General features: G+C 50.0%; 1 protein-coding gene across 1 annotated transcript in view; it reads left to right on the top strand.

Moving 5' to 3' along the window:
* The window catches only part of PAX1 (paired box 1), a 36,055-nt gene extending 29,369 nt beyond the window's left edge, over positions 1-6,686 (top strand). Inside the window, exons 4-8 of the mRNA XM_068183020.1 lie at positions 467-614; positions 1,821-2,426; positions 3,637-3,782; positions 3,980-4,193; positions 6,076-6,686. Coding sequence (XP_068039121.1) covers positions 467-614; positions 1,821-2,426; positions 3,637-3,782; positions 3,980-4,193; positions 6,076-6,167 — 1,206 coding nt within the window. The 3' untranslated portion in view covers positions 6,168-6,686. The remainder of the gene's footprint in view (positions 1-466; positions 615-1,820; positions 2,427-3,636; positions 3,783-3,979; positions 4,194-6,075) is intronic.
* The last annotated feature ends 17,817 nt before the right edge of the window (positions 6,687-24,503 follow it).

The following is a 24,503-nucleotide window of genomic DNA, read 5'->3' as shown; positions in this document are numbered from 1 at the left end:
CGGGGCGAGCACGGCGGACTCATCGCATCGGTGCTGCCACCGGGCTGCCACCGGGGGCGAGAAGCACCCGCGGGACCCTTGCTCCTGGGCGAGGCGAGGCTCCCGGTTAATCGATCTGTTCCCTTTCCCGGGGCTTTTTCCAGCGCTGAGGCCCCGGTTGGATTCAGCGCCGCACCTCGGCCCAGGGGTGCCCTTCGTGCCCCCTGCCCGCGCTGGCGGACACGGGGGTGACGGGCGTTGGCCCTGCCCGAGCCCCCCGCTTTACAACCCCCCAAGGGGCCACTTTTCCACACGCTGCTTCCCCCCCGAGCCCCTCACCCTTCCAGTCTTTTGCGGGAAACACTCGCGGTCTTCCTACCGAGCTCTCCGTGAGGGGGGATAAAAATCCCCTGGAATCCCGCGGCCGCTCGCCCCAGCTGCGTTTGGCGGATTTGCCCCCGGGAGGGGTTTTTTGGGGCCGAAACAGGCGGATTTCGCCGCCTGCGGCCGGGCAGCAGCGCGTCCGCGGGGGAGTCCCCCCGAGCAGGGCTTCGTGTCCCCCGAAAGCGCGCCCGTCCCGCAGCCCCCGGCGATGCCCCCACCCGCGGGGCCCGTCGGGGCCCGAGGCGGGGCAGGTGCGTGTCCCTGTCCCGCGTGGGAACCAGTCGGGGAGGGACCGGGGGACCAGCAGCTCTGGGGCAATGAGACCCCCGCGGTGTTCCCGCCGTCCCCTCCCGCAGCTCGGGGGCGCTCGGAGGGGGTCCCCGGCGGTGGCGGGGCCCCGAGGGGGTGGGCAGAGGGGGCGGCTCCCCCGGCCCCACTGGCCGCGGCCATTTAGGAGCGGGTGGGAGCCAATGGGCGGCGGCGCTGCCGCCGTGACGGCCGCGATTGACGTGATTCCCACGTCAAATTGATCCCGAGGAACGGCGGGGGCTCCCCGCGAGCGGGGCTTGCTCCCGGCGCCGCCAGGACCCCCCGGCCCGGCCGCCCCCCGGGCTCTCTATGCCGCGGCTGCGGAGCGGCCGCCCGGCGCTGCCCCCTCCCCGCGCCGGGCCATGGGTGAGTGCGGCCGGCCCCGGACGGTCTCCGGGACGCGTCCGGGACGGGCTCCTGGCGGACCTGGGCACCGGGAAGGGGCAGGAGGCGGCTGGGGATCCCGGGGTACCGTGCCCGGCCGGGAGGGCTCCGGGCTGCTGCGTCCTCCCCGCGCCTCCCTTCGCTTTCGCTCCGCTCCCTCCTGGCGACTCCTTCTCCCATTCTCGTTCTTTTGCCTTCTCTCCTTTTGTCCCGCTCTCTATTTTTTGTGTCCTTTTCTTCCCCCTCGTCGTTCCTGACTTTTCTTTTTCTCTCATTCTTTCCCCGTCTTTCCTCCCCCTTCTTTTTTTATTGTCACTTTTATCTCACTTTTTTCTGTCTGTATTTCTTCTTTCTCTCTTTCCCTTTACCTTGGACTTTTTCCTCTCTCTCTCTTCCCCTCTCATTCTCGTTTTGCTTTTCCTTTTTCCTTTTTTCCTCCCCTTCCTTTTTTCCCCCTTCCTTTCCCCCCTCTTCCTTTTTTCCTTTTCCTTTTTTCCCTCTTCTTTTTTCCTTCCACGTTTTCTTCCTTTTCCCGCTTTTCCTTTCCTTTTCTTCCCTTCCTTTTCCTTTCTTCCTTTTTTTTGCTCCTTTCCCCCCTCCCTTTCTCGCTTCCCCTTTCCCTTTCTCCCCTCTTTTCCCTCTCCCCTTCCCGCGGCAGCGCCATCCCCATCCCGCGCCTGCTCGCTGCGGAGGCAGCCCGCGGGCATCACGACCGCTCCCGTGCCATCCCGATCCGTGCCATGCCGTGCCATCCCGCCCCGCAGAGCACACGTACGGCGAGGTGAACCAGCTGGGCGGCGTGTTCGTGAACGGGCGCCCGCTGCCCAACGCCATCCGCCTGCGAATCGTGGAGCTGGCGCAGCTCGGCATCCGGCCCTGCGACATCAGCCGCCAGCTCCGCGTGTCGCACGGCTGCGTCAGCAAGATCCTGGCCCGCTACCACGAGACGGGCTCCATCCTGCCCGGGGCCATCGGCGGCAGCAAGCCGCGGGTCACCACGCCGGCCGTGGTCAAGCACATCCGCGACTACAAGCAGGGCGACCCCGGCATCTTCGCCTGGGAGATCCGCGACCGCCTGCTGGCCGACGGCGTGTGCGACAAATACAACGTGCCCTCGGTCAGCTCCATCAGCCGCATCCTGCGCAACAAGATCGGCCCGCTGGCCCCCGCCGGGCCGCCCCCGGCCGCGCTGCCCTGCGCCCACATCTACCAGTACCCGTACCCGGGCCCCGCGGCGCCGCCGCCCGCCAAAGCCGGGGCACACCCCGGGGGACACCTCGGGGCCCCCCCCGTGGCGCTGCCCCGCTCGTGGCCCTCGGCGCACTCGGTCACCAACATCCTGGGCATCCGCACGTTCGTGGAGCAGGCGGGTGGGTACCGGCAATTCCGCTTCCCCTCACCCCTCTCGTCCTTCCTTAGTTTTTTTTTTTTTTAGCCGATTTTTTGGTAGGTTTAGGGCTTTTTTTGTCTCTTTGTGTTGGCGGTTTTTTGTTCGGTTGGGTGTTTTGTTTGTTTGTTTCGAGGGTTTTGTTGGTTTCGGGTTTTTTATTTGTTTCGGGGGTTTTGTTTGTTTCGTGCCTTTTGGCTCGTTCGGGGATTTTTTTTGCTTGTTTCACTTTTTATTTGGTTCGTGCCTCTTTACTCATTTCGTGCCTTTTTGCGTCTTTCCTTCTTTTTTATTAGTTTCAGCTTCTTAGTTTATTTCGAGTTTTTGTTGGTTTTTTTTTTTCGTTTTTTGCCGTTTATTCCAATTTTTTTGTTTGTTTCTTATATTTTCCTTCCCTCCCCCCCCCCCCCCATTTTCCCCCCTTTTTTTCTCCCAAGTGCCTCCCCCCGCTCCACCAGCCCGTCGGGGCGGCGGGGCCAGATGCGGCCTCAGCTCAGCCACATCTTGAACTTTTTATGAAAAATGTGGAAAATATTTTCCTAGGGATGATAGATTGCCGACCGCAAATTCGGAGCCCTGAATTTCGCTCCGCAAAGGGGGATTAAAAAAAAAATGTGAAAAGGAGGGAAAAAGAGGGAAAAATAAGAGGAGAGGAAAAATCAGGGAGTAAAGGGAAGAGAAGGCAACTCGGATCCGGCCTCCTGGATTCTTCCGAGGAATCTGGGAATTCTGGGGCTCCGGGAGCACCGGCAGCGCCAAGGCCGAGTCCCGCCGGCTCCAAGGGGGGACAAGCGGGCCGTGGCAGGGGGGTGAGGGTCCTTTTATCCTTCCAAAAGCCCAAGTAAATCAACCGCATGCGTTTCCCCCCGCGCAATCATTTATCCTTAAAATTCAGATGTCACTTCTCCAAATCCCCTTCATCAGGAGAGAAATTTGGGCCCCTAAATTATCGGGGATTGGGAATTGGGAGAGGGAGGGGGGAGATGGCGAGAGGGTTTTGGGGGGGACACCGCAGCCTCTCCCCGCGGTGTGATCGCAGGTATCGGAATGCTGGAGGAAACGCGGAATCTTGTGTGCCCAGTCCCTGGGTTTACACAACCAGGCATTTGCAAAAGCGGGAATTTCCTCTGTTTCACCCCAAAAGCTGCTCGGGCCCGGCCCGGGGGCTTCGAGGCTGACGTTTTGTTCCCCAGGGGCTCTGGCTGGCACCGAGGGAGCCGCGTACCCCCCCAAAATGGAGGAGTGGCCCAGCGTGAACAGAGGCGGCTTTCCCGGGCCGGGCCAGGCGGTCAACGGGCTGGACAAAGCTGCCATGGACGGCGACATCAAATACCCGCAGGTGAGGGCTGGGGGCAGGAGGGGACAGGGAAGCGTGGCAGGAATGGGGCTGGAATGGGGCAAAGTGTGGAGATCAGGGAGGGGCCGGGGAGATGGAAAGAGAGGACAGGGAGCCCCGTCCGCCCCCGAGCGGGATGCCCTGTGCCGGGCAGGCTGTTCTGAGCTCCTGTCCCCTTCTGTCCCCCGTCCTGTCCCCAGCCCGGCGCGGGGCTCTCCTCCATGGGCACCTTCCTGCCGGCCTGCGCTTACCCCCCCTCCAGCCAGCCCGGCGTCTACGGCGGCTCCCCCGGCGCCTACATCGCCCCGGGCCCCCCCTGGCAGCCGCAGGGCACCCCCCTGGGCCACCACGGCCACGGCGTGACCGTCGCCGGCGGCGACTTGGCCATGGCCTTCAAGCAGCCCAGCAGTGAAGGTGAGCGGGGACAGCGCGGGGACAGCGCGGGGACAGGGCCGGGAGGGACCCCCAGGCTCAGGAGTGGCCGTCCCGCTGGGGATTTGAATGATCCATCCCATTCCCCACCCCGGCATTCCGTGGACCCCCGCCACACACCGGTTCTACATTGGAATTTCCCTCCTCGCTCGCTGGGAAGCGCCAGGGAATGGGGAAGGTTCCCGGGCTGCTCATGTCCCCGGGAATGTGGGAGTGTGGCGAGACAGAGCAGGAGCCTTTCCCCGTATGGCCCCAAACTGACACCGATTCCAAGAACCGGGAGCCTTTCTGGAAAAGCAGGAGCCTTGACAGAGAAGCATTAATTCCTAGTAATTATTAACTGACAGCAATAATTTAACTATTTGTTTATAGCTATTAGTTATCATAATTAACCGTTATTATATTTAATTTGTTCCCGGCGTTATTAATGAATTATTTCCCTCTGAACGCTCCGCCGGGAATCCCACGGGAGCAATATGAGGCTGTCCGAGGGGGCGTTGCTTTTATCTCCCGTTAATTATTTCACCTCATTAATAGAGCTCGATTCCCTCGTTTTAAAAATTCCGATTTTTCTGCCCTGGCTATAAAATCTCCTTCGACATTTTTGTCATTTTCCCCACATTATTTGACTTTCTATTATTTTAATTAATTTGCAATTGATTCCCTATTTATTCGTCCTTTTTTTATGTTGGTTTTTTTTTTTTTTCCTGGGGTTTAAATTTTTTGTTTGGTTGTTTTCTGTTTGGTTTTTTGCTTATTTGTTTGATTGGACTTTTTATTTATTTATTTTTTTAAAATAATTTTACCGTTTCTAACCTGCTGTGAGTTGTAACCTCAGCTGTGCCTGGGAGGAGCGATTGAGGGTGAAAATAAATAATTCAAACCGATTATTCAAAGATTAAAAAAAAAAAAAAGAGGGAAAGAAATGAAAGGGAGAGAAGGAAGGAAAAGGAATGGGAAAAAATGAGACAGAAGGAAAGAAAAAAAATAAGGATATAAAACAACCACAGACACCTTTGCATATTTAACATATTTTCGAGGTATTTAAAATTATTTGGAGCCTGAATTCTCTGATTTCCCAATTTTTAAGCTGTTTTGTCCCCAGACTTTCTCTAAACCTTTGTAGGTTTTGGATTTATTGATGGGGTTTCATTGCGTGTGGTTTTTAAATTGATTTTTATTTTTCTCTTTAAAGTTTATTTAAAAATTTTCCCATTTTCCCCTTTGGATCGGTTTTCTGATTCTGCCACTTGCCTGGGACGAGGAAAATGTTGGATTATCCGACAAATGAGCTGGAAGAGGAAGGGTAGGGTGGACTGGGGGTACCTGTAGTGAGTGAGAAAAATGGGAAAAGCTTGGAAAGATGGAAAGAAAACCCAGCCAGGCAATTTCAGCCCTTTCCCAGTTTCCTGGATTTCCCCCGAAAACCCTTCCTGCTTATCCCAGTGCCTCCAGCAGCCCCGGGATAAATATCTCGGTGCCCGAAAGCAGAATTCCCGAGGGCTGAGCTGGGGTAGGAGGGAGCTCAGCAGGAGTTCCATCACATCTGGAATGGTGGCAAGGTCCTGTCCCCTTCCCCTCCCCAACACAGTCCCCTCCCAGGACACCCCAAATTTTAGGAATTTTTAGGGTTGTGTTCTGTGCGTGGCTGGGACTGGTCGGGGCCACCTCGCCAGATCATCCCATGTCCCTGCCAGTGCCACCAGCGTTGTCCCTGTCACTGGTGGGGGGAGGGGGAGTGTTTAAAATTGATTTTGGGGGGACCCCGAGCAGCTCTGGAGACGGTTTTTGGGGTGTCCCCCCGTGCTCTGAGTCCCTCCATCCCCTGCCTGGTCTGTCCTTTTCCCTCTCCCCCTTCCTGCAGGGGTGGACAGAAAACCCCCCAGCCCCGTGGGGAAAGCTCCGGAGCCCCTGAGCGCCATCCATGGAATCTCCATCCCGACCTCCTCATCCTAGAGCCGCCGAGCAGCTGCCCAGGGACTCTTGGAATCTTGGAATCAGCTCCTGCAGCCCGGGAACGAAGCCCGGAGTGGGGACAAAGGGACAGCCTGGGCGGTGACAGGTGACTTTCTGCCTCGGCAAATCCCCGGCAGGACATTCCCTGAGGGACACTTAGCCTCCATTGGATCGGAAAGGGATGACGGAAGAGACTCAGTCTTCCTTCTTTATTTTATTTTATTTTATTGTATTTTCTCCCCCTTGCTTTCAGTTTTTCCTTCTCCTTCCCCATATTCCCGAGGACTGTTGGATGCCGTGATTCCCTCCGTCCCCAGGCACTGCCGGCAGCATTCCCGGCTCTGTCCCAGCCCAGGGGAGCAATTCCCGGCTCTCCCAAGGAGCATCCGTGCTGGAGCCCTTTCTCCAGCCCCTTTTCAGTGCCTCTGCCCCAGGATGGAAATGGACCAAAAGTGCCAAGACGTTTTATGGGATATTTCTATAATAAGGAACCTTAATAAAAAATGACAACCGTGGGCACACTGCAGTGACCTCCCTCCCTCAGGGTGAGCACAGTCCTTTCTCCAGAGAAGCTCTCTGGGAGCGGGAGGACTCGGTGGGATCCTTTGGAATCACTCCCTCAGCTTCCTCCCGGGATTCTCCCGCATCCCGGGGCTCCTGGCCACGTCCTCGCTACATCACCTGGCCCCGGGGTGCTGCCTACTTCCAGGGGACTGTCTCCGTGTCCCTCCGCTCCCGGCAGCTGGGATGCGTTCAGGATGGGGTTTCGCATTCCCTGGCACCTCCAGCCGCTGCCGCTGGCGTCGATCCCTTCATTGTGTGGGAAGGGGCAGGTCCTGCAGCAGGGCAGGGAGGGAATATCCTGGCAGAAGAAAACACGCCGGGATTTCTGCGGAGAGGGTGTCTCGGTGGGAGGGAGGGAGGGAGCCGAGAGATGCCAAACGCAGCCCACCCTGGGACACAATTTTGTCTCCAGCCTCGGCGTGGCAAAATTCAGTTCTGCCTCTGCTAAAGCCAGGCTTTGATTCCCACTGCAGAGCTCGGCAGGGAGGGAAGTTGGGAAATTCAAGGAGGTGAGAGCACAGTCCTAGGGCAGGATCTGCAGCCCGACTGTGGCTGAGTGGATTTTAGGGATGTGAGGATGGAGGAGTCACCTGAACCAGAGGAGGAGTGGCCCGTCCCCTGCCAGGTCTATCAATTAAAAGCCGCATTCCAGAGCGTGGAAGAGCAGCTTTGGGAATGATGAGGGACAGTAAAACCATTAAAGTGTGATGTTTGCTGTGCGCCAGTTCTCAGCATCCACTGGGGCTCCTCATCTCTGCATTCCAGGCAGGGATATCCCTCTGGATATGGAACTGAGGCTCTGGGATGAGCAAGGCACAGGTTCTGGAGTCAGATCCTTTCCATTCTGGCCCTGCTGAGATGTGACTCCTCATTTCTCTATCCCTCTAGGCAGGGGTATCTCTGTGGATATGGGACTGGGGGCTCTGGGATGAGCAAGGCTGGAGTCAGATCCTTTCCATTCTTGTCCTGCGGGGATGGTCCATGAGCGCGCGAGTTATTCCCTTCCAAGACTGCCATGGACCTGCCAAAACCCTGGAAAACCAGCTGGATGCTGAGCATCCCCCCACAGCCACAGGGCAAAGGTGGCCATTCCTGGGCACTCCCTGGCTGTGATTAAAAATGCCATTTTCATTATTTCCTGAGGAGAAGGGATTTTCTCCTCAAATATCCCCAAAATATTTCCCTGTGCCCAGCGGAATTCCTGAGGCAGGCAGAGGCACCCAAACCCCCGATCCAGAGGCCCTAAACTGGCTGCCACCTCTTAGGAAAGTTCAGGACATTGTGGCTTGGAGTCCCCAGGGAGGAGGGATAAAGGAGGAGATTTGCTGGGTGGGAAAACACCTTCGGGACTTGTATTCCCATGGAAGCACGGGGAAAATCCCTAGGAGAATTCAGTGCCTGCACTGTGCACCTCAGCTCATGGAAAAATCCTGGGACCGGAGACCCCCCCCAAAAAAAATCCCCAAAATAAATAAAATAAAATCAGGTTTTCAGGCAGGGTGAGGTGCTGCTCTGCCTGGCCACAAACCAGGCAGCCTGACATAATCTAGGGAAAATTGGACTTGATGGGAACAGAACTTTTGGAATTGATGGGAAGAAAGCAAGGGGGTGGAAACAATCAACTCTGACACTTCTGCAGCCATGGTCCTGCCAAAATTGATCCCATCCCTTGGAATACAGCAATTCGGATGGAATGGGATTTGCAGTCTGAAAAAAAATGAGGTTGGAACTGTTTCCATCAGCTCGACCTGCTCCATATATCTTTAGCACCCTTTGGGGAGCACAGAGCAGGATGGGGAATGTTACTGGAGACTTGCTGGTGGACCCCAGATTGATTTCTTTCCTGGTGTGTTTGGAATCCTAAGGATTTAAACCCATCCCTCTGCTGTAGGAATGGGCTGGGAGAGTGGGGCTTACAGATGTTTGGCACCAGCACAGGATCTGCTTTCCCGGGATTCCAGCGCTCCTTGCTCTGGGTTCTGGCTGAAGAAGCTGGAAGGGGCTGGAGGGGATCCCCTCGGAGATCAGGGATGGCCCAGGGAAGATCCAGGCTCATCATCCTGTGGATGATTCCAAGATACCAAAGACCGGGCCCACGCTGGAAAAGAGCTGATCTAAAATTCCCAAAGTCAGATTGGTGCAAATCCTTTGGGTTCTTTGGAGGTAAATCCTCCTCCTTGTGCAGGAACTTGGAAAAATCCGTGCCCAGCTCTCCGGAGAAGCTGCAAATCCCCTCCTCATTTGCGGGGTTATAAACCTGCCCACAACTCCTTAAGTTGCACTTGGAAACGGGAATTTGATTCCCAGCTCCCCCAGACACTTCATAACATTCCCTCTTAATAGGGAGTTTTTCATTTTCGGGGAATCCAGCAGGTTTTTACCTCTGGAACCCTCCCCAAAAATTTTCTGCTGCTTCCAGCTCATGGCCCAGGAAAATCCCATCTCATTTCCCAGTGAGAGGCTAGAGAAGGAGCTTTTATTCCCTGGAGCTGCTGGGAGAGGTTTGGAATGAGAAGGTTGTAAGGGGAAGCATCCAGGATTAGTCTGGGAAGTGTGGGATCAGCCATTCCCTGGGATCAAATGGCTGCAGGAGTACAGCCCTGGCAGACTTTTGACAGAACTCTCCATAATTTGTAGAAAACTGGGGATGATAAATGGCAGGAAAAAATTCCCTGAACCCTAATAATAGCTTCACTCTACCACCAAACAGCTCTGTGGGTTTGAGGCTCCTTACAGAAGCTTCCAATGGGTTTTGGAGGAATTGGGAAGGGAGATCAGTGACAGGGCTGACAAAACTTTTCTTCCTTGTTATTGCTGATAGGAATTTAATCATGCCCATGGGGAAAACCTCCCTCCTCCCTGCCATCCCTTCTCCTGCAGCAGAAATATGAAAGTCCTTTTAATCCCAAAGTTATATGAACCTGGCAAGGACCAGCGAAGCTTTCACTCCCAGAGATATCCCAGTTTTGGCACCATGATCCCAGCAAATGATGTCATGTGGGATTTCTGTGCCAGAGTTTTCCCTTTCTTCTTTGGATTTGTGGCGATGTCAAAGTTCCTCTCTGGAGCAGGTCTGGTTTTAATATTCCATATTTACGTTTTTCATTTTGGGGCTGGTTGGAGCCTCCGTCGGTCCCAACCTCGCGGATGCTGCCGGAAGGAGCGAGGAAGAAGAGCTCGGATGGATTGATGGGCAGTGTTGGATTCCTAAACCTTGGGAAGTGCCCCTAAATAGTCCCTGCTCTTTTCTCAGGAGCTATAATTCCCTCTGCTCTGCTCCACTGCTGTTCCTGTGCACTTTCCTACAGGGAACACCCCCCTTTGCCAGGAAGGGACTTGGAGCTTATCCCAGAGCTGCCAAGCCTCATGAATCCATGAAAAATCCCTGGGAAGTCAAAGACCCAAGGTCCTGACATATCCATGCCCTGTGGGATAGTGAGGAGCACAGTTTGCCAAAGATTTTCCTGATCCTAGGGGGAGACAGGAGGCTTGTGGAGATGGATCCACATTCCTTTGGCTGCTTGGTGCTCCCATGTAATAAAGTGGTAATAAACTAGGCAGCGTTGGAGAATACTGGCTGCCCAAATTTATTCCTGCAGGAGCACTCCAGAGCCAGCAGGGAATTCATCTTTTGGCTTCCTTGGATCACCAGAGCCATATTTTAAGGTTGGAAATTGTTGTCAGCATCCAGGAGCAGCCCCTGGAGCTGGTGACGCAAATGTGACAGGAGGCAAGGTCAGGTTACAGATGAGGCTACTCCAAAGCCTCTCCTGGAGAACCAGAGGATTGGGGAAAGGGATGAAGTGTGCCGAGAGGAAAAAAACCAACCCAGTAGAGTGCTGGAAATCTGCTGGGAAGGGAGAATAAAATTCCCTCTGGCAGGAACTTGGTTGCTTTTGGAGGCAGCCAGTGAATTCCAAAGCCATGTCCCTCAAAGACAACGCCCCACCCGGAATTGGCAGCAAGGGGTCCTCTGTCAGTGGGGTTTGGAAGTACATCCATAAGGGAATCCCAGCTTGGATCTTGAATTAAATCTATCCTTCCAGGAGGGCCTAGAGACCTCAAGCAAGGCTGAAGGGGAACGTGAGAAACCACTGAGAGAGTCCATGGAAGGATGATCGGAATTCCCTGCATTTCACCTGCTGGTGTTCCCAAGACCCTTCCAAGGAGTTTTGCACCTCCAGGAACTTCCCTGCCTCGTGAACATTCTCTTTCCTTCATTCCACCTTGGATGAGGTGGGACTACCTGGCTCTATCCACTCTGGGAATCACCTCCAGGAAAAATTCCATGCCAAAAAGAGCTTCCAGAGCCAGAGCTGTCAAACCCCATCTTGCTCCAGGATTAAATTCCCTCCTGTCTCCCAAGCAATAACAAAACACCAACATTATGGAAAAGCTGTCAGGAATCTGATTGTTTTCCAAACACCACGGATCCCTCTCCATTTCAAGGAATGAGTGGGGTTGCTTTTGGGGTTGGAAGAATTGAGTAAGCACAAAGATTCCCAAACAAAACTCTGTTGTTGCAGGGAACAGGGAAGCAACTGTGGGATAGGAGTACCCTGAACGTGGAATTTTAACTTCAAAAAAACTCCAACCCTAAAAAGAGTTAAAGGAACAGCAAACATTTCATCCTGAGTAACGCGGGGCTGGAAAGGGATCGGCTTTTAAGGGAATTGCCCATAACCACAACAATATTTGGGGGCTGAGCAGAGCCTAGATTGGGTGCAGATGTTCCACTGGCATTCACATGCATCCCGAAGGAGAAAATTCGCTTTTTTCCTGGAGTGCCCAGCACTCTGGAGTTGCTTGAGCTTTACAAACTGATTATGAACACTAATTACCTGTTCTGCTGTTAGGCTGGGCTGCGCACTTGGGCCAAGCTTTACAAAACCCAGAGTTGGGCCTGCCCTGGCTCCTGTTCCACATCCAGGTGTTTTTAGGAGCAGAATGTACTGATTTATCCAAAATCCTAATTCCTCTGTTAACCCTCCCACTCTTGTTCCAAGCATCCCAGGGCAGCTGAGGCTGGAATATTCTGGGGGATTCCCTGGGCTTTCATTACTGTGGAGAAAGGAGATGCCTTAACCTTTCCCTTTGCTCTCTCCCATTAATTTTTCCATGGAATTCCCAGGGGCTCAGGCTCTGGATGAGGCAAAGAGGGTTGGGATCTCCTTGACAGCACCAATGGGTTGTTTCAAATACTCCTATTCCAAGTCTTTTTCCTGTTATTCCTGCAGGGAATAGTGCCAGAGTAATGCAATCCAGAGGAAATATTCCCATTAAAACAGAGCTCAGGCTTTGGGAATGAAGGACCCAGGCAAAGACTGGGAAAATCCAGCTCAAGGGCTGCTCAGGGAACTCTTTTATGGGAGACATTCTGCAGGGAATGGCTCTGGAGCAGGAGAGGGATTTTTCACTCTATCCACAGTATTAATTCCAAGGGCTGGGAGTGGATTGGAGGCTGGAATGTGCTTCCCAGGTTAATAAATCTCCACAGGTTTATTGTTCGGGATAAAACCCATTTTCTTCAGCAAATAACCAGGATCATTCGGGGTTAGAGCCATTCCTCAGGAAATGCTTCATAACCAACGTTTTTATTGGTATCCAAGGAAATTCCTGTTCCAAGGAACACGGGCCTGTAACTTTTATCTGCCTTTAAAACAAAATCTGTTATCTTTTATGGCCACTTCCAGAGAGTCCCACTATCACTTTCCATTAAATTCAACAACATTCCTCCTCCAGCCTGGAAAATCAAGACCAGAGCTGGGGGAAAAGCGAAAATGTCTATTTTTTTGGGAATATTTTAGGAATTTCTGAATTGTTTCCATTTCAAAACCTTTTGCACCCAGCTGGGGCCTGGCAGAGCCCCCTCGGATGCTGCCGCTGATTCCTCTGGAATTGCTTTAAAATGGTCTTGGAGGATGAGGTTTCCACAATATCCTCACCCTGAACTGTGAGCCTGCTTTTCTTGCCATGTGCAACCCTCCCAATAAAAGCATTTTCACCCTGGATTGTGTTTCAGGTGAATATATGGATCCCTCCCTTAATTATCCCATTGGTTCTTTGCATGATCCCTGTGGATCCCTCAGGTTTGTGGTGGGATTCAGTCTTGGATCGTTCCCATCACAGGCGTCCTGCTTTTTGAGGAATTTTTGCCAAGAAATCATTCTCTTTCCTGATGCCACAGCAGTGACACCACAAACCAGCAACTTTCTCCCTATATTTTCCCTCACCCCCTGTTTTTTGGGATGGAAAGAGCCCAGTATCCCATTCCCACACAGCTCCAAGCACCACAGGGATCCCACACTCCTCCAGAGCCATTTCTCCATATCCATTAGCTAATCCTTCATGGAACCACCCCATAAATAACCAGCCATGGGGAGAGCCTAGGAGCTCATTAAATCCATGGAAGTTTTCTCTGAGAGGCCAGGATTTTTCCCCTGTGCCTTTGGAAGTCTTTGAAAATGGCTCGGGATGGGACACAATTAACAATAAACCTCCCAAAAATATTAATTTTCCTTGTTGGAATTATCCCACCCAGTCAGAGCCTGAGCCAGCACCTGCCGGAGAGAATGGGTTGGATCCCTTGGGAATGGGAAGAGGGATTGAAGCCTTGTGTTTGTTTTTTCAGGCAGCGGTTCAGGAAGCACTTCCCAAAATCATGCTCAGGGAAGGAAAGACTCCCACAAAACACTGCTGCTGCATGGAAAGGGCTGGAATGGAAAGGCTGCTCCATGCATTGCTCCATGCAATGCTTGCTTCCCCAAAAAATACAGAATACTGAGCAAGGATAAAAAAAATCCAGGCAGTTATTGATGGAATGAGGATTATTTGTAGGAAAGATTAATGCCCCAAAGGTCACTGAAACCTCCGGAACATCCTGCAAATCCTCAGACTCACCGCTATTGGAAGTGATGGTTCAATATTCCACAGAAAATATGGAGTCTCCGAGAAAGAGATGAGGGTTTTTTAAAATGGAATCGTAAAAACCCAGCATTTCTCCAACCAGGAATGTGATTTACGGAGTGAAAGCTGGAATAGATGGGAAATAGGTCATTGATAAATCAGAAACCAGCTTGGGCAGGACATGGAAAAATGCTTAAGTGGGATGAATTTTCCCAAATTAAGCCAGGCTACTAAATTTCCTTGGATCCTGGTTAATAAAACTGATATGCTAGATATTCCAGGGGGGATGGATTCCTGAACGCATTCCTTCCACTGGAAAATCTGATGGAGAGCAGCTCCAAGGTCCTCAGCCTTCCATAGGGATAGGTCCTGAGCCCTGGTACCATCTGCCTGCTGGGAAATGAGGGATCCAAAGCACCAGAATGTGCCCATAAATCCCAGATATGTCCTGGATTTTCTTCCCTCCAGAGAGGGGAAATCAGAGAATACTGAGGATGAGCAGGGGATATGGATGGGATGATGGTGTTCCATGCTAGGATCCTGAAGGAATTCCTGCTAATCCCTGGAGCTATGCAGGAAATTTGCAGTAATATGCTAAGGTGCTTTTGGAAGCCACTCATTCATAAATCCTGGAAAAAAACAATGGAATTCCAGTTGTTTTAACTGGTAACATCCCCGCTTATATTTTAACTGGTGTAATCCTAGAATTTATTTTAATAGGGACATATATTAAACTGGAATAAAAGCAGACAATATTTAAATATTGATTAATTAATTAATCAATCTGATGTAATTGAATATTTTCCATAATTTTTGGTATAAATGGCTTTAAGCATTATTGTTATTGACTCGCTTGGTCCAACTTTTCTCTACAAACTTCCCAATTTGGAGGGGAAACCAAGAAATGTTTCTTAAAGCTACCTGGGAGGAAAATTGGAATGGGCAGTGCAGTCCCAGATTCCAAGGTGTCCAAGGAACACTGGAGTTAATTAAAGCACCTGGAAGGAGCCAGATCTCCAGATAATTCCTTGAAATCCCCTGAAGCCCTGAGAAATGCCAACAACAAGTGCTGGGAGGAGCCGGAATTCGTTATCTCCTGGGATTAAATTCCCCCATTGATCCATGTGGGAGCGCCGACGGGATAATTTCTGAATCCCGGAGCAGGACAATCCCTGAATCCTGGGGTGGTGACATGGGGGCAGAACTGCACTTTTTGGGAAGGATTGTTTTCCACAGGAAACTTTTCCAGCAAAGAGAGCTTGGGAATTGCACTTTGGCCAGGGTGCGCTACTTCCTCCTGGAATTATGTGGATTCCTGGGAATGGTGGCGCCTCCAATCACCACAATGGTTTGCAGGGAATCCCCAGAGCAGGGAATGGGAATAATCTTAAAGCTCATCCCATTCTATCCTGCCATGGACACCTCCCCACTATGCCAGGTTGTTCCAAGCCCCATCCAACCTGGCCTCAGACACTTCCAGGGATGGGGCAGCCACAGATGTTCTGGGAATTCCATTCCAGTCCCTCCCCACCTTCCCAGGGAAGGATTTTTCCTTAATATTCCATCAAACTGTGCCTAAAGTCTCCTTCCTCTCCACTTTCATGTGTCCACCATCCAAGAGGGCTCGTCTCCCCATTCCCATTCCCATCCCAAAGAAGGAACAGCAGGCTCTCCCCCCACCACAAAAGCTTTGGAAAAGCTGAGCCCATGGTGGATTTTTTGGCCAAAAAATCCCAGCACATTCTGAATCCAAATATTTTTGGGGAAAATCTCCAATCCCAACTGTGTCACGCTGGGTCAGTCTGAACCATCCCAGGGCTTCGTTTGGTTTTCCCAAATTATTGAACTCTTTTGTTCCATAATTTGGGTCAAACCGGGAATAAACAAATGCTTTTGGGAACAAAAGGCTCTGCTTGGGAAATGTCAAATGTTTTACCAAGTCCGCAGTGAAATGTTTTGACATTCTCTCAAAAAAGAAAGGGAAAATCCGTGCTTTCCCCGAGCTGGAATCAATAGCTGAGTTTGACCCTGAAGTGTGAAGAGTTTCTCTTTTCTTCTGCAATTTTATTTTTTAATGGATTTGCTTTCATTGGCAAATGAAAAAATATCCTAAGCCTAAGTGTAATTCTGCTCCAGAATCCATGCATGATTTCACGCGGGATTTCACCAGAATTCCCACTCCCCTGCTGCAGGATCAGCCTGGGATTGGGAGATTTCTGGGCAGCCAAAAAAAAGGGGAAAAAAGCCTCATTGGTGACATATTTCAATCATTATTTCTGTCTCCCTGAATTTTCCCCTGTGCTTGACAAACGGACAGAAATTCTGGGATGAAAGAGAAGGACAGAGGGAGAGAAGGAAAAACAAGGAGAGCGTTAAGGATAACAAATGGAATAAATCTCATCAGGAAATAACCAAAGGGAATGTCCCTTGCTCCAGATGCCAGAATGTTTGGCAAATCCCATGGGAAGAGAAAGGTATCCTGGATAGAGTTGCCTTCTATGGGATGCTGGGGCTTCCCAAGCTACAGAGATGGATTTGGGGCTGGAAAATCCTGCATGCTCAGAAAGCAAGGATACAATTCCCGGTGATTTGGGATATAATCCTGTATCCCACTGTTTTGCCAGGTATGGCACAGCAAGTGGAACTGAGGATGATGATGGGTGTTTTCCTCCCCAAAAAACCCAGATTAAGTGATATTCCCTGGAAAACCCTGCTATGGAGTAGCAGCCCCCATTCCCAGCCATCCCAATTTCCCCAGCAAAGCCAGGTGTGTTAACTGGATTTTTCCAAAACTTCATTTTCCCCAACCATTACATCATTTCCTCACTGCTTTCAGCAGACGGATCCAACAAATGTTTCCTATTTTTCCTCGGGATTCAATCCCGAGATGGGCTCTGGCCTTGGCAGGAATTGAAATTTATGGCATTTAGGGACATTTATTTTCATTTCCAAGGAAAGGCCGAGCTGCACAAACGTTTTTCATCCCTTTCTTTTTTTTTTTCACTTTGTGCACCACTTTTCCCTGCTGTAGAAATTATGAGATGTCTGCTTGCAGAGCCAAGGGAAAAAAGGAAAAAAAAATCCCTGTTTCTTCAGGGGGAAATGTGTACAATTAATATCAGTTTACATATCTGGCATAACATCAAACATCTGCATCCCGGGGATTCCGGGATTCCTCAGGACATAAATCCTGGAAGGGCCATAAAAAGTTGTTCAAGGATCTTGTAGCAGCTTTTATTAAGGAATATTATCCAATATTAAAGATTTGTGGGAATAAGAGCTGTGGAAGCATTGCTGGTGTTTCCTTCACCCAGGAAACAAATTTTCCTGATAAAAATTAAAACCTAGAGCAGATGCTTGGCCAGTTCCAATAAAGAGTGGCTACTCCAGTTTATCCAAGCTCTGGAAGAGCTGCTGGTGAAGAAATGTCCAAGCAGGGCTGAAAACTCTGGGGTGAAAAACTAAGAGGTGATTTTTAATCCCAGAGAAAACACCTGGACATGTTCCAGGCCAGGCTGGATGGGGCTTGGAGCAACCTGGGATAGTGGAAGGTGGAACTGGATGGGATTTAAGGACCTTTCCAACCCCAACCTTCCTGGAATGCTGGGATTGCAATACCTCCGCATTGGGAATTCCCATCTCCAGCCAAGGAATTTCCCTTCTCAGCCCCTCCAACCCAGGGCTGACTCTCCTCTAATCCCCTCAATTCCTGAGGCTCCAGGCTGTCAAATCCAGATCTTACCTTCCCAGGGGAAACAGCAATCCTCCTGTTTTCCAAAGGGTTTATTTCCCTCTTTCCTCCCTTCCCTTTCTGGCTTCCTGAAAAAAGGGGGTAGGAATTTTAGTGCCAATAAAGTTTTTATATCGTTTCCCTAATATTTACTTTTTTACATGGAATTTGTTTCCTAACCGTGGATTACCTGACCCTGCAGGGGTGTAAAGGATTTATTGGCAAATATTTGGGATGGAGGAAGAAATTCCCCCTTTTGTCTCCTTGTAAAAGTTTTAATAAAATCAAATTATGGAGCATTTAGAGGGAAATTTATCTTTAATTTTACTGGAATACCGGAATATTGCCAAGCTGGCTCAGCATCTCCAGGAATCAAGGAGCATGCAGAGGAATAAATGGATTTAGCCAGGCAGGATTCCTAAATTTCCCACTGTCCAGGGGGATGGGCATGCCAGCCCCATCCTGAGCAGGAGCCAGGAAAAGCCTGGGATGGAGACTGGGATCTGGCAGGAAAAATTCCTGCATCTCCTCCCATTATCTATGTGCCGACTATACATGGATCAGCATTCCCAGGAGTTGTGCTCCAGGTATCTCTTGCTCCCTGATCCCTCTCATGGTCCTGGTGGAAGACCAGCATCTCCCAAGAGTGATCTCAGCTGGCCTATGGAATCACCTTTCTTTCCCAAATATTTCAGGCTGATTCAAAGCCAGGTGAGATCCAGATAATTGTGGGAATGAGGAGCTGGAATTTCAGCCCCACGCAGGAAGAGGTGGATAGCAGAGGGGATGGATCATGGGGAGTAAATCCACCCAGACAGGGAGATTTTATTCCTGTTTCACAAGATCTTTAACAGAGAATTCAGTGATTGCAATTCAGGATTGGGATTCAGGAATTGTGAGGAAGCTCAGCTTTGCAGCCAGTGCTGAGAAGAGCCACAAGATATCCCGGAGAAAGGATCTTCCAGCCGGGAGAGGAGACGGAATTTCTGCCAGCAACCACATGGCAGGGATGGAGAAGATCCAGTGGCAGCTCCAGGCAGGTAGAGACAGGATCATGGAATCATAGAATGGGTTGTACTTAAAGCTCATCTCATCCCAGTCCCTGCCATGCCAAGATATTCCCATTATCCCATGGTTTTGGGACAGCAGGAATTGGGAGTAACCACTGCCAAGCACTGCCGGTGGGTGCTCTGTCCTTCCAGCCCAAATTCTCTCAGCCATGAAAAAGGGACAAGTTGGATCTGCCTCCTGTTTCCAATCAAAGCCTGTTTTGGTTTGGGAAATCCCGGCAAAAGCCATTCCTTATTTATGGACTGCAAACAACTCGCCTGTGTTATGATCCTAAAGTCATTAGGCATCACATTGGATATTCAGATGGATTAATTCCATATATTCCACGTATTCCATAAAAACCAGGGGGGTAGCAAGGGGGCCTGACTCCAGGCTGCCTTCAGAGATATTGGCTGCAGATAATCCAAGCTTTTTTTGATTAAAACTGAGGAGAATTTGAATAGGAATGCATTGTTTGGAATCCATTTCCATCGGGCTCCGGAAGAATTCCCGCTCGGAGATAGATGTGGTTCCACTTAACAGGCGAGGGATTAAAAAAAGGCCTGGGGTTGGGCCTAATTCCCGTCATTATGTATTTTTTGGGAATATAAATAGATTCAGTGTAATGGGGCTGATTGGAAAATGACCTGGTTAGGATGGGAAAAGGAAAGAGGCTGTTGGAAGACTGTTGGGATTCTATGGGATGCTGAGGGGCTGCCTCAATGTAAACTCTGATTGGAAAATTGTGGCTTTTCGCAGGCTGGTATTTGATCCATTAAAAGTGGATTGGTTTCATTGCCGATGTTTTCCTTGCACTGGAATAGCATGAAATAAGCATGTGTCAGGCATTACTCGGGATAAACATGGGAAGAAGGGAACAGGGGAGGGAAGCAGTGGGTCTAATTGGGAAAAGAAACCGGAGTAACCCAAAGTGATTCCACGTCACACTGGTTGCACTGGGAGGAGGATCCAGCCCCTGGAATGCGGAGATGGAAAATCTCAGCTTTATGAGCTCAGCCCATCCAAGGATTGCTCCACAGGGACCAGGCGGAATGGCTTTGTCTGGCCCACATTTGCATCATCCCGGGGGCAGGGATCCTCCAGCTTCCCTCGGAGGACTTTTCCACATTCTAATTGTTCGGAAATTGTTCATAAAATTAAGGAGCTTGGAAGTGAACGAGGGAAGCCAGGCGGAGGCGCTCCATGGAAAGAGCCGTGGCCATATGGAAAGAGTTAGGCCAGGAAGGCAGCGGGGAGGCAGCAAGGAGCACAAATGAGTTCAAGAGACATCCCAATTTATTTCTGGAGAAGGGAAAGGCACTGGGAGCATGGAGAGAAGCAGGAACTGGCTTTCACAGCGATTTAAGAAAGGCAGGGAACTTGGAGTGAGGACGTTTACAGAGAGAGCACTTGGAGGACATTTTTTCAAGGATTGCCTGGTTTTATTGACTTGTGTAGTGTGGGACAAACCCTGAATTCCAGGGAAAATTTAGCTGGAAAAATGCTTTACCCACTGGGAGCATTGCTTTTGTCCTGCTCCTACCCGAGCCTTATCCAGCACTGTCCCGGGCATGGGCAGAAATCCTGGGAATTCCCAGTTCACCACAAAAACCTTTACACTGAGGACTGGGACACCTCTATTCATTCCCAGTGTCTAGGAGACCACTTCCAATGTGGTGGGAACTTCCAAAGAAATCCCTGCTACTCTCCCTCCCTGGAGAACAGTGGCACTAGGAAAGGGTGGCAGAAAAGGAGATGTAGATTTCCCAAAATCCATGGATTGTGTCCAGCTTTCTTCAGGGACCTGAGATGGCTCTGTGGGAGCATCTGGTGGCCAAAAGATTCCCGGGAATTCACCTGGGAGCAGCTCCTCCCTTTGCCATTCCCAACAGGATTTGGGAATCCTGAAGGATTGAATGGGAATGTCTCTTCTTCTGTTTTCACAAGATAAGCAGAATTCCAGCACCTGGGAAGATATTTATCCCGACCTCAGGAGAAGGCAATGCTGGATAACCATGCCTGGAAGGAGGAAGGGCTTGAATGATTAAAGGAAAATATATAAAGGGGATCATGGCTTCTCCTGAAAATTGGGATGTGCTGGAGCTGGATTAAAGTGGGAGCTGATGCTGCTTCAGGCACTTGCCAGCTTCCAGCCTCATTCCCAAACTGGCCCATTCCCAGTTAGACTGCCCACAAAGTGGAATAACTGAGGATTTTCAGCCCTCCCAGGTGAATTTGAGTAAATTCTGCTCCCTCTGAAAGTTGCCCGCGATCTCCTTGGAAGGAATCCCAAAAAAACTGAACAATGACACCTTAAGCTTTAAAATCCTTGGAGTGATTTCCTCCCAAGCCTTTCTCCAAACAGCTTAGCCTCGAGTTGGAAATGGGAGCCACTGTTTACTCGGGTAAATAAAGCATTTTTCATGGATCTCCCAGCAAACAGATTAAAGGATTACACTAAAGACCTTTCCAAATTTTCCTATCAGAGTCCTGGAATCTGTATTTGATCCCGACCTTACTGCCAGGCTGGAAGGGGATTTTTTCCCATCAAGTACATCCGAAAAAAGGAGATTTGAAAGGATTTTTTTGGCTTATCTTCCCTGTTCCCCCTTTACACAGCATTCAGAGCACAAATGGGACCCAGCCATGAAAAATTCCTGTTAAAATTCCCAATCTGGGAAGAATTTATTTGATTTCTAATAATAAATAGAACATCAATAAAGCAGAGGAATAAATTTCCCTCCCTGTCAGGGGCGTTTTGGCACTTGGTAATTTGGGTCCATAAATGGCTTTCTAAATGATTAATGGGATGTGGACGTGGAGAAATATTCCTTGGATTTCCAGCAGCCGGGATATTGATGTTGTGGTGTTTGAACGGCTCTATCCCAAGGCAGGATTGTCCCATTTATAAACCCCCAGATGGGAATGGAGGGGCTTTGGTGTAAAATATTCCTTAAATGCTCTCCTGGATGGAAAAGCAGCATTTCCCCCTCATTTCTGGCTGTGGAATTCCTCCCTGGAGCAGTTGGAACGGTGGTTTCTGGAATGGGCAGAGCAGGACTCTGGGTATCAGTGGCTTAGTTTATCCCAATATTTTAGAATTTTCACCCTTCCCAATAACTTTGGCTTCCTTTGGAGTAAAGGGAGATCCCAAACAGCCAGATTCAGCTCTTGGACTATGGAGCCATGGCTGCTCCATCCCTGGAATTCTTCAAGACCAGGTTGGATGGGGCTTGGAGAGTGAGTGAGTGGAGGGTGGATGGAATTTAAAGGTTTTCCTTTAAAATTCCCTCAGTTTTCCAGGGTAAAATTATCCCAGTCCCAAACATCTTCCAAAGAAATTGTTATCCTTTCAAATGGATTTAAAAAATAATTAAAAATAAAAAGCTTTGGAGTGCAAAACCTGCCCTGAAAATAATCAGCTTTTAAATGGCGTTGGAAGCAGTCCCTAAATCCATGGGAGACAGGATTTTTATTGGAATTTGGATAAAAAGATGGAATGGTTTTTAATCTACGGGAGGTTAAAGTCACCATCTGAAGTTGGTTTGGGGTTTTTTTTTTTCATATCCCAGGTTTGTTTTTTTTTTTTCCCTTTAAACAGATCCTGCTCATTTAAAAATTCATAAATAAGGGAAGGTCGTCAGAGCCCACTCCATAAAATATTTGGGTCACCTTCCAGGGAGCTGCTGCAGCCTTTTCCAGGGTTTTTGGGGCAATATTTTACAGGCCTGTCAGCTTTATTGTGGAATGATGGCCACTGGAATTTCTTCATCCATAAATTCCCCTTGCCATGGACATTTCCACCTTCATTAGGAGAAGAAGAAGGAATTGCAGAGGCTTTTGATGAACTGAGGCTGAAGGGGGTAAATTCAATGGGGCCAGGTTTGGGATGGTTTGATCCCAGATATTCCACACTGGAGAAGCTCAAAGTGTGTGGAAATTTATTGGCTGAGTATTCCAGGGATTTTAGGCTGGACTTAAGGCCCAGGGCAGGTCAGGGCTGGGCAGTGCCAGGAAAATGAGGGGAGCCACTCCAATTTACAGTCCTGGGATAATATTCCAGAAGGTCATATATCCATGGATTTAGGGTCATATTTTGGCATCTTGGGTCACAATGCGGCATTTAAGTCTCTGACAGTAAATATGGAAAAGGAAACTTCCAAATCCACAGAATCATCCCTAAAATCCAACACCGTGAGGCAGTGAAGAGCCTGAAATATGAAGAGCTCCCAAATACAATGCAGGATATCTTGGAGAAGCTAGAATTCCATGGATTATTTTAATTTGCTGTGCCAAAAATAAAGTGACCGCCTGTGTTCTGGCTGTGCTCCTGTTTGGCCAGAATCCCACAGTCTGGAGAATCCAACCAAGTGCCCTTTTAAAATTAAGTCCAGCATTCCAGGTTTTTAAGGTAATTTGGAGAAAGTCAGGAGGGGAAGCCTCTGGAAGAAGATGAAAAGCTGGATGCAGGATGGAAGAGGAGTTGTTATTGCTGGAAAACCAAGGAAAACAAACAATGAAATTTCCACAAAGATAAGTGATGACATTTGCATCCATCACTGGGAATTTGGCCATGGAATGCATGGCTCTGCTCCAGCCTGGAGTGTGCTTGGGAAGGATGGAGTCCAGGACTGGGAAGGATGGAATCCATGGCTCAGGAAGGACGGAATCCATGGCTTGGGAAGGATGGAATCCATGACTCAGAAAGGATGGAATCCGTGGCTTGAGAAGAATGAAGACACCTTGGAGGAATCAGGAGGGAACAGGCTGAGATCCAAATCCCTATCCTGCTCCATGGAAGGAATGAACCCAGCTTAAACCTCCAGTGATGTGAGTAGTGTATGCAGAAATCCTAGGAATCGTTCCAGGACAGGCTGGATAGGGCTTGGAGCAACCTGGAACAGTGGAAGCGTCCCTGCTTCCATGGACATGGAATGGGATGGTCCTGAGGGTCCCTTCCAACCCAATCCCAGCGTCTCATGGATGATGGAGAGGGATTCATCCCTAAGGAATGGGGCTTTGAGCTGGGATACATCCAGCCACTTGTCACTAATTCCTTCCACTGGCTATGGAGGCAGGAATTCCCAGGAAGGGGCTCTGTGGTGGGCCTGGATGAGGAGACCTCTCCACATCCTTTCCAGTCCAATTTGTCAGGGATGCCTCCCGCACAGAAAGCCAACCTTCCGGAATGTTTGGATAACTCTGCAATTCCCTGCCTTGGCAGCTGTTCCCAACCTAAACACCGGCAGCTGGATCCCATTTCTTTGGTCTGGGAAGAGGAGAGCAAGGTCAGAAGATGGATGGACGTGAAAGTTGGGATGAAATGAGTCATTGGAATTTATCGGGAATCGGCCAGAGCTGAATTAGAGTCACTTAAAGCTGATTTAAGGCAACCTCAGGAATATTCCTGATTTAAGGCCCTGCCTCTGGAGCAGACTGGATGAGGGACTGGATTCATCAAAGCTGAGCCTTCCAGTCACAAAAGTCATGGATTTACAAAGGCACAGGGAAAGCTCTGGCACATTTGTAATCACCCACCCCAGTCCAGGCAGTTCCAATGATCCTGAGGGCCATATGGGATCATTGGAGCATTCCAGCATTCTGGGAGAAAAATATCCTATTTATTGCCCAGTTTTCCCACTCTTCCTGAAGTTTTCATGCTCCTGTGGATCCTTCAACTTCTGTTTAAGCTGCAGCTCCAAATATCCCAAATACCACTGGCTACAAATGGAAAGGGAGGATTTTCCATTCTAATTTCCTTGGAAAAGGTATCTCTTTTATTCAGGGGATCACCAAACCACTGGGATTTTGCCCAGATAGACTGGAATACTTGGGTGAATTCCAGAGGCAAGGGATACCGTTGGATCTCACACATCCCAGGGAGCTGCCATTCCAAAGGGAAAAGACACTGGGATGAAGTGTTGGTAGAGGGGAGGGAATTTAACTTTCTGAGGGGGGTTAATTTTTAGGTGTTTAATTTTTGAGAGTAATGTTCGGGTTGTTTTGGAACATGTTCCCAGTGAAGCTGTGGATGCCCCATCCCTGGGAGTGTCCAAGGCCAGGTTGGACAGGGCTTGGAACAGCCT

Source organism: Anomalospiza imberbis, chromosome 3 (assembly GCF_031753505.1).
Source record: "Anomalospiza imberbis isolate Cuckoo-Finch-1a 21T00152 chromosome 3, ASM3175350v1, whole genome shotgun sequence".
Taxonomy (NCBI): Eukaryota; Metazoa; Chordata; class Aves; order Passeriformes; family Viduidae; genus Anomalospiza; species Anomalospiza imberbis.
The sequence above is the reverse complement of the archived record's forward strand: the minus strand, read 5'-3'. Positions and strand labels throughout refer to the sequence as shown.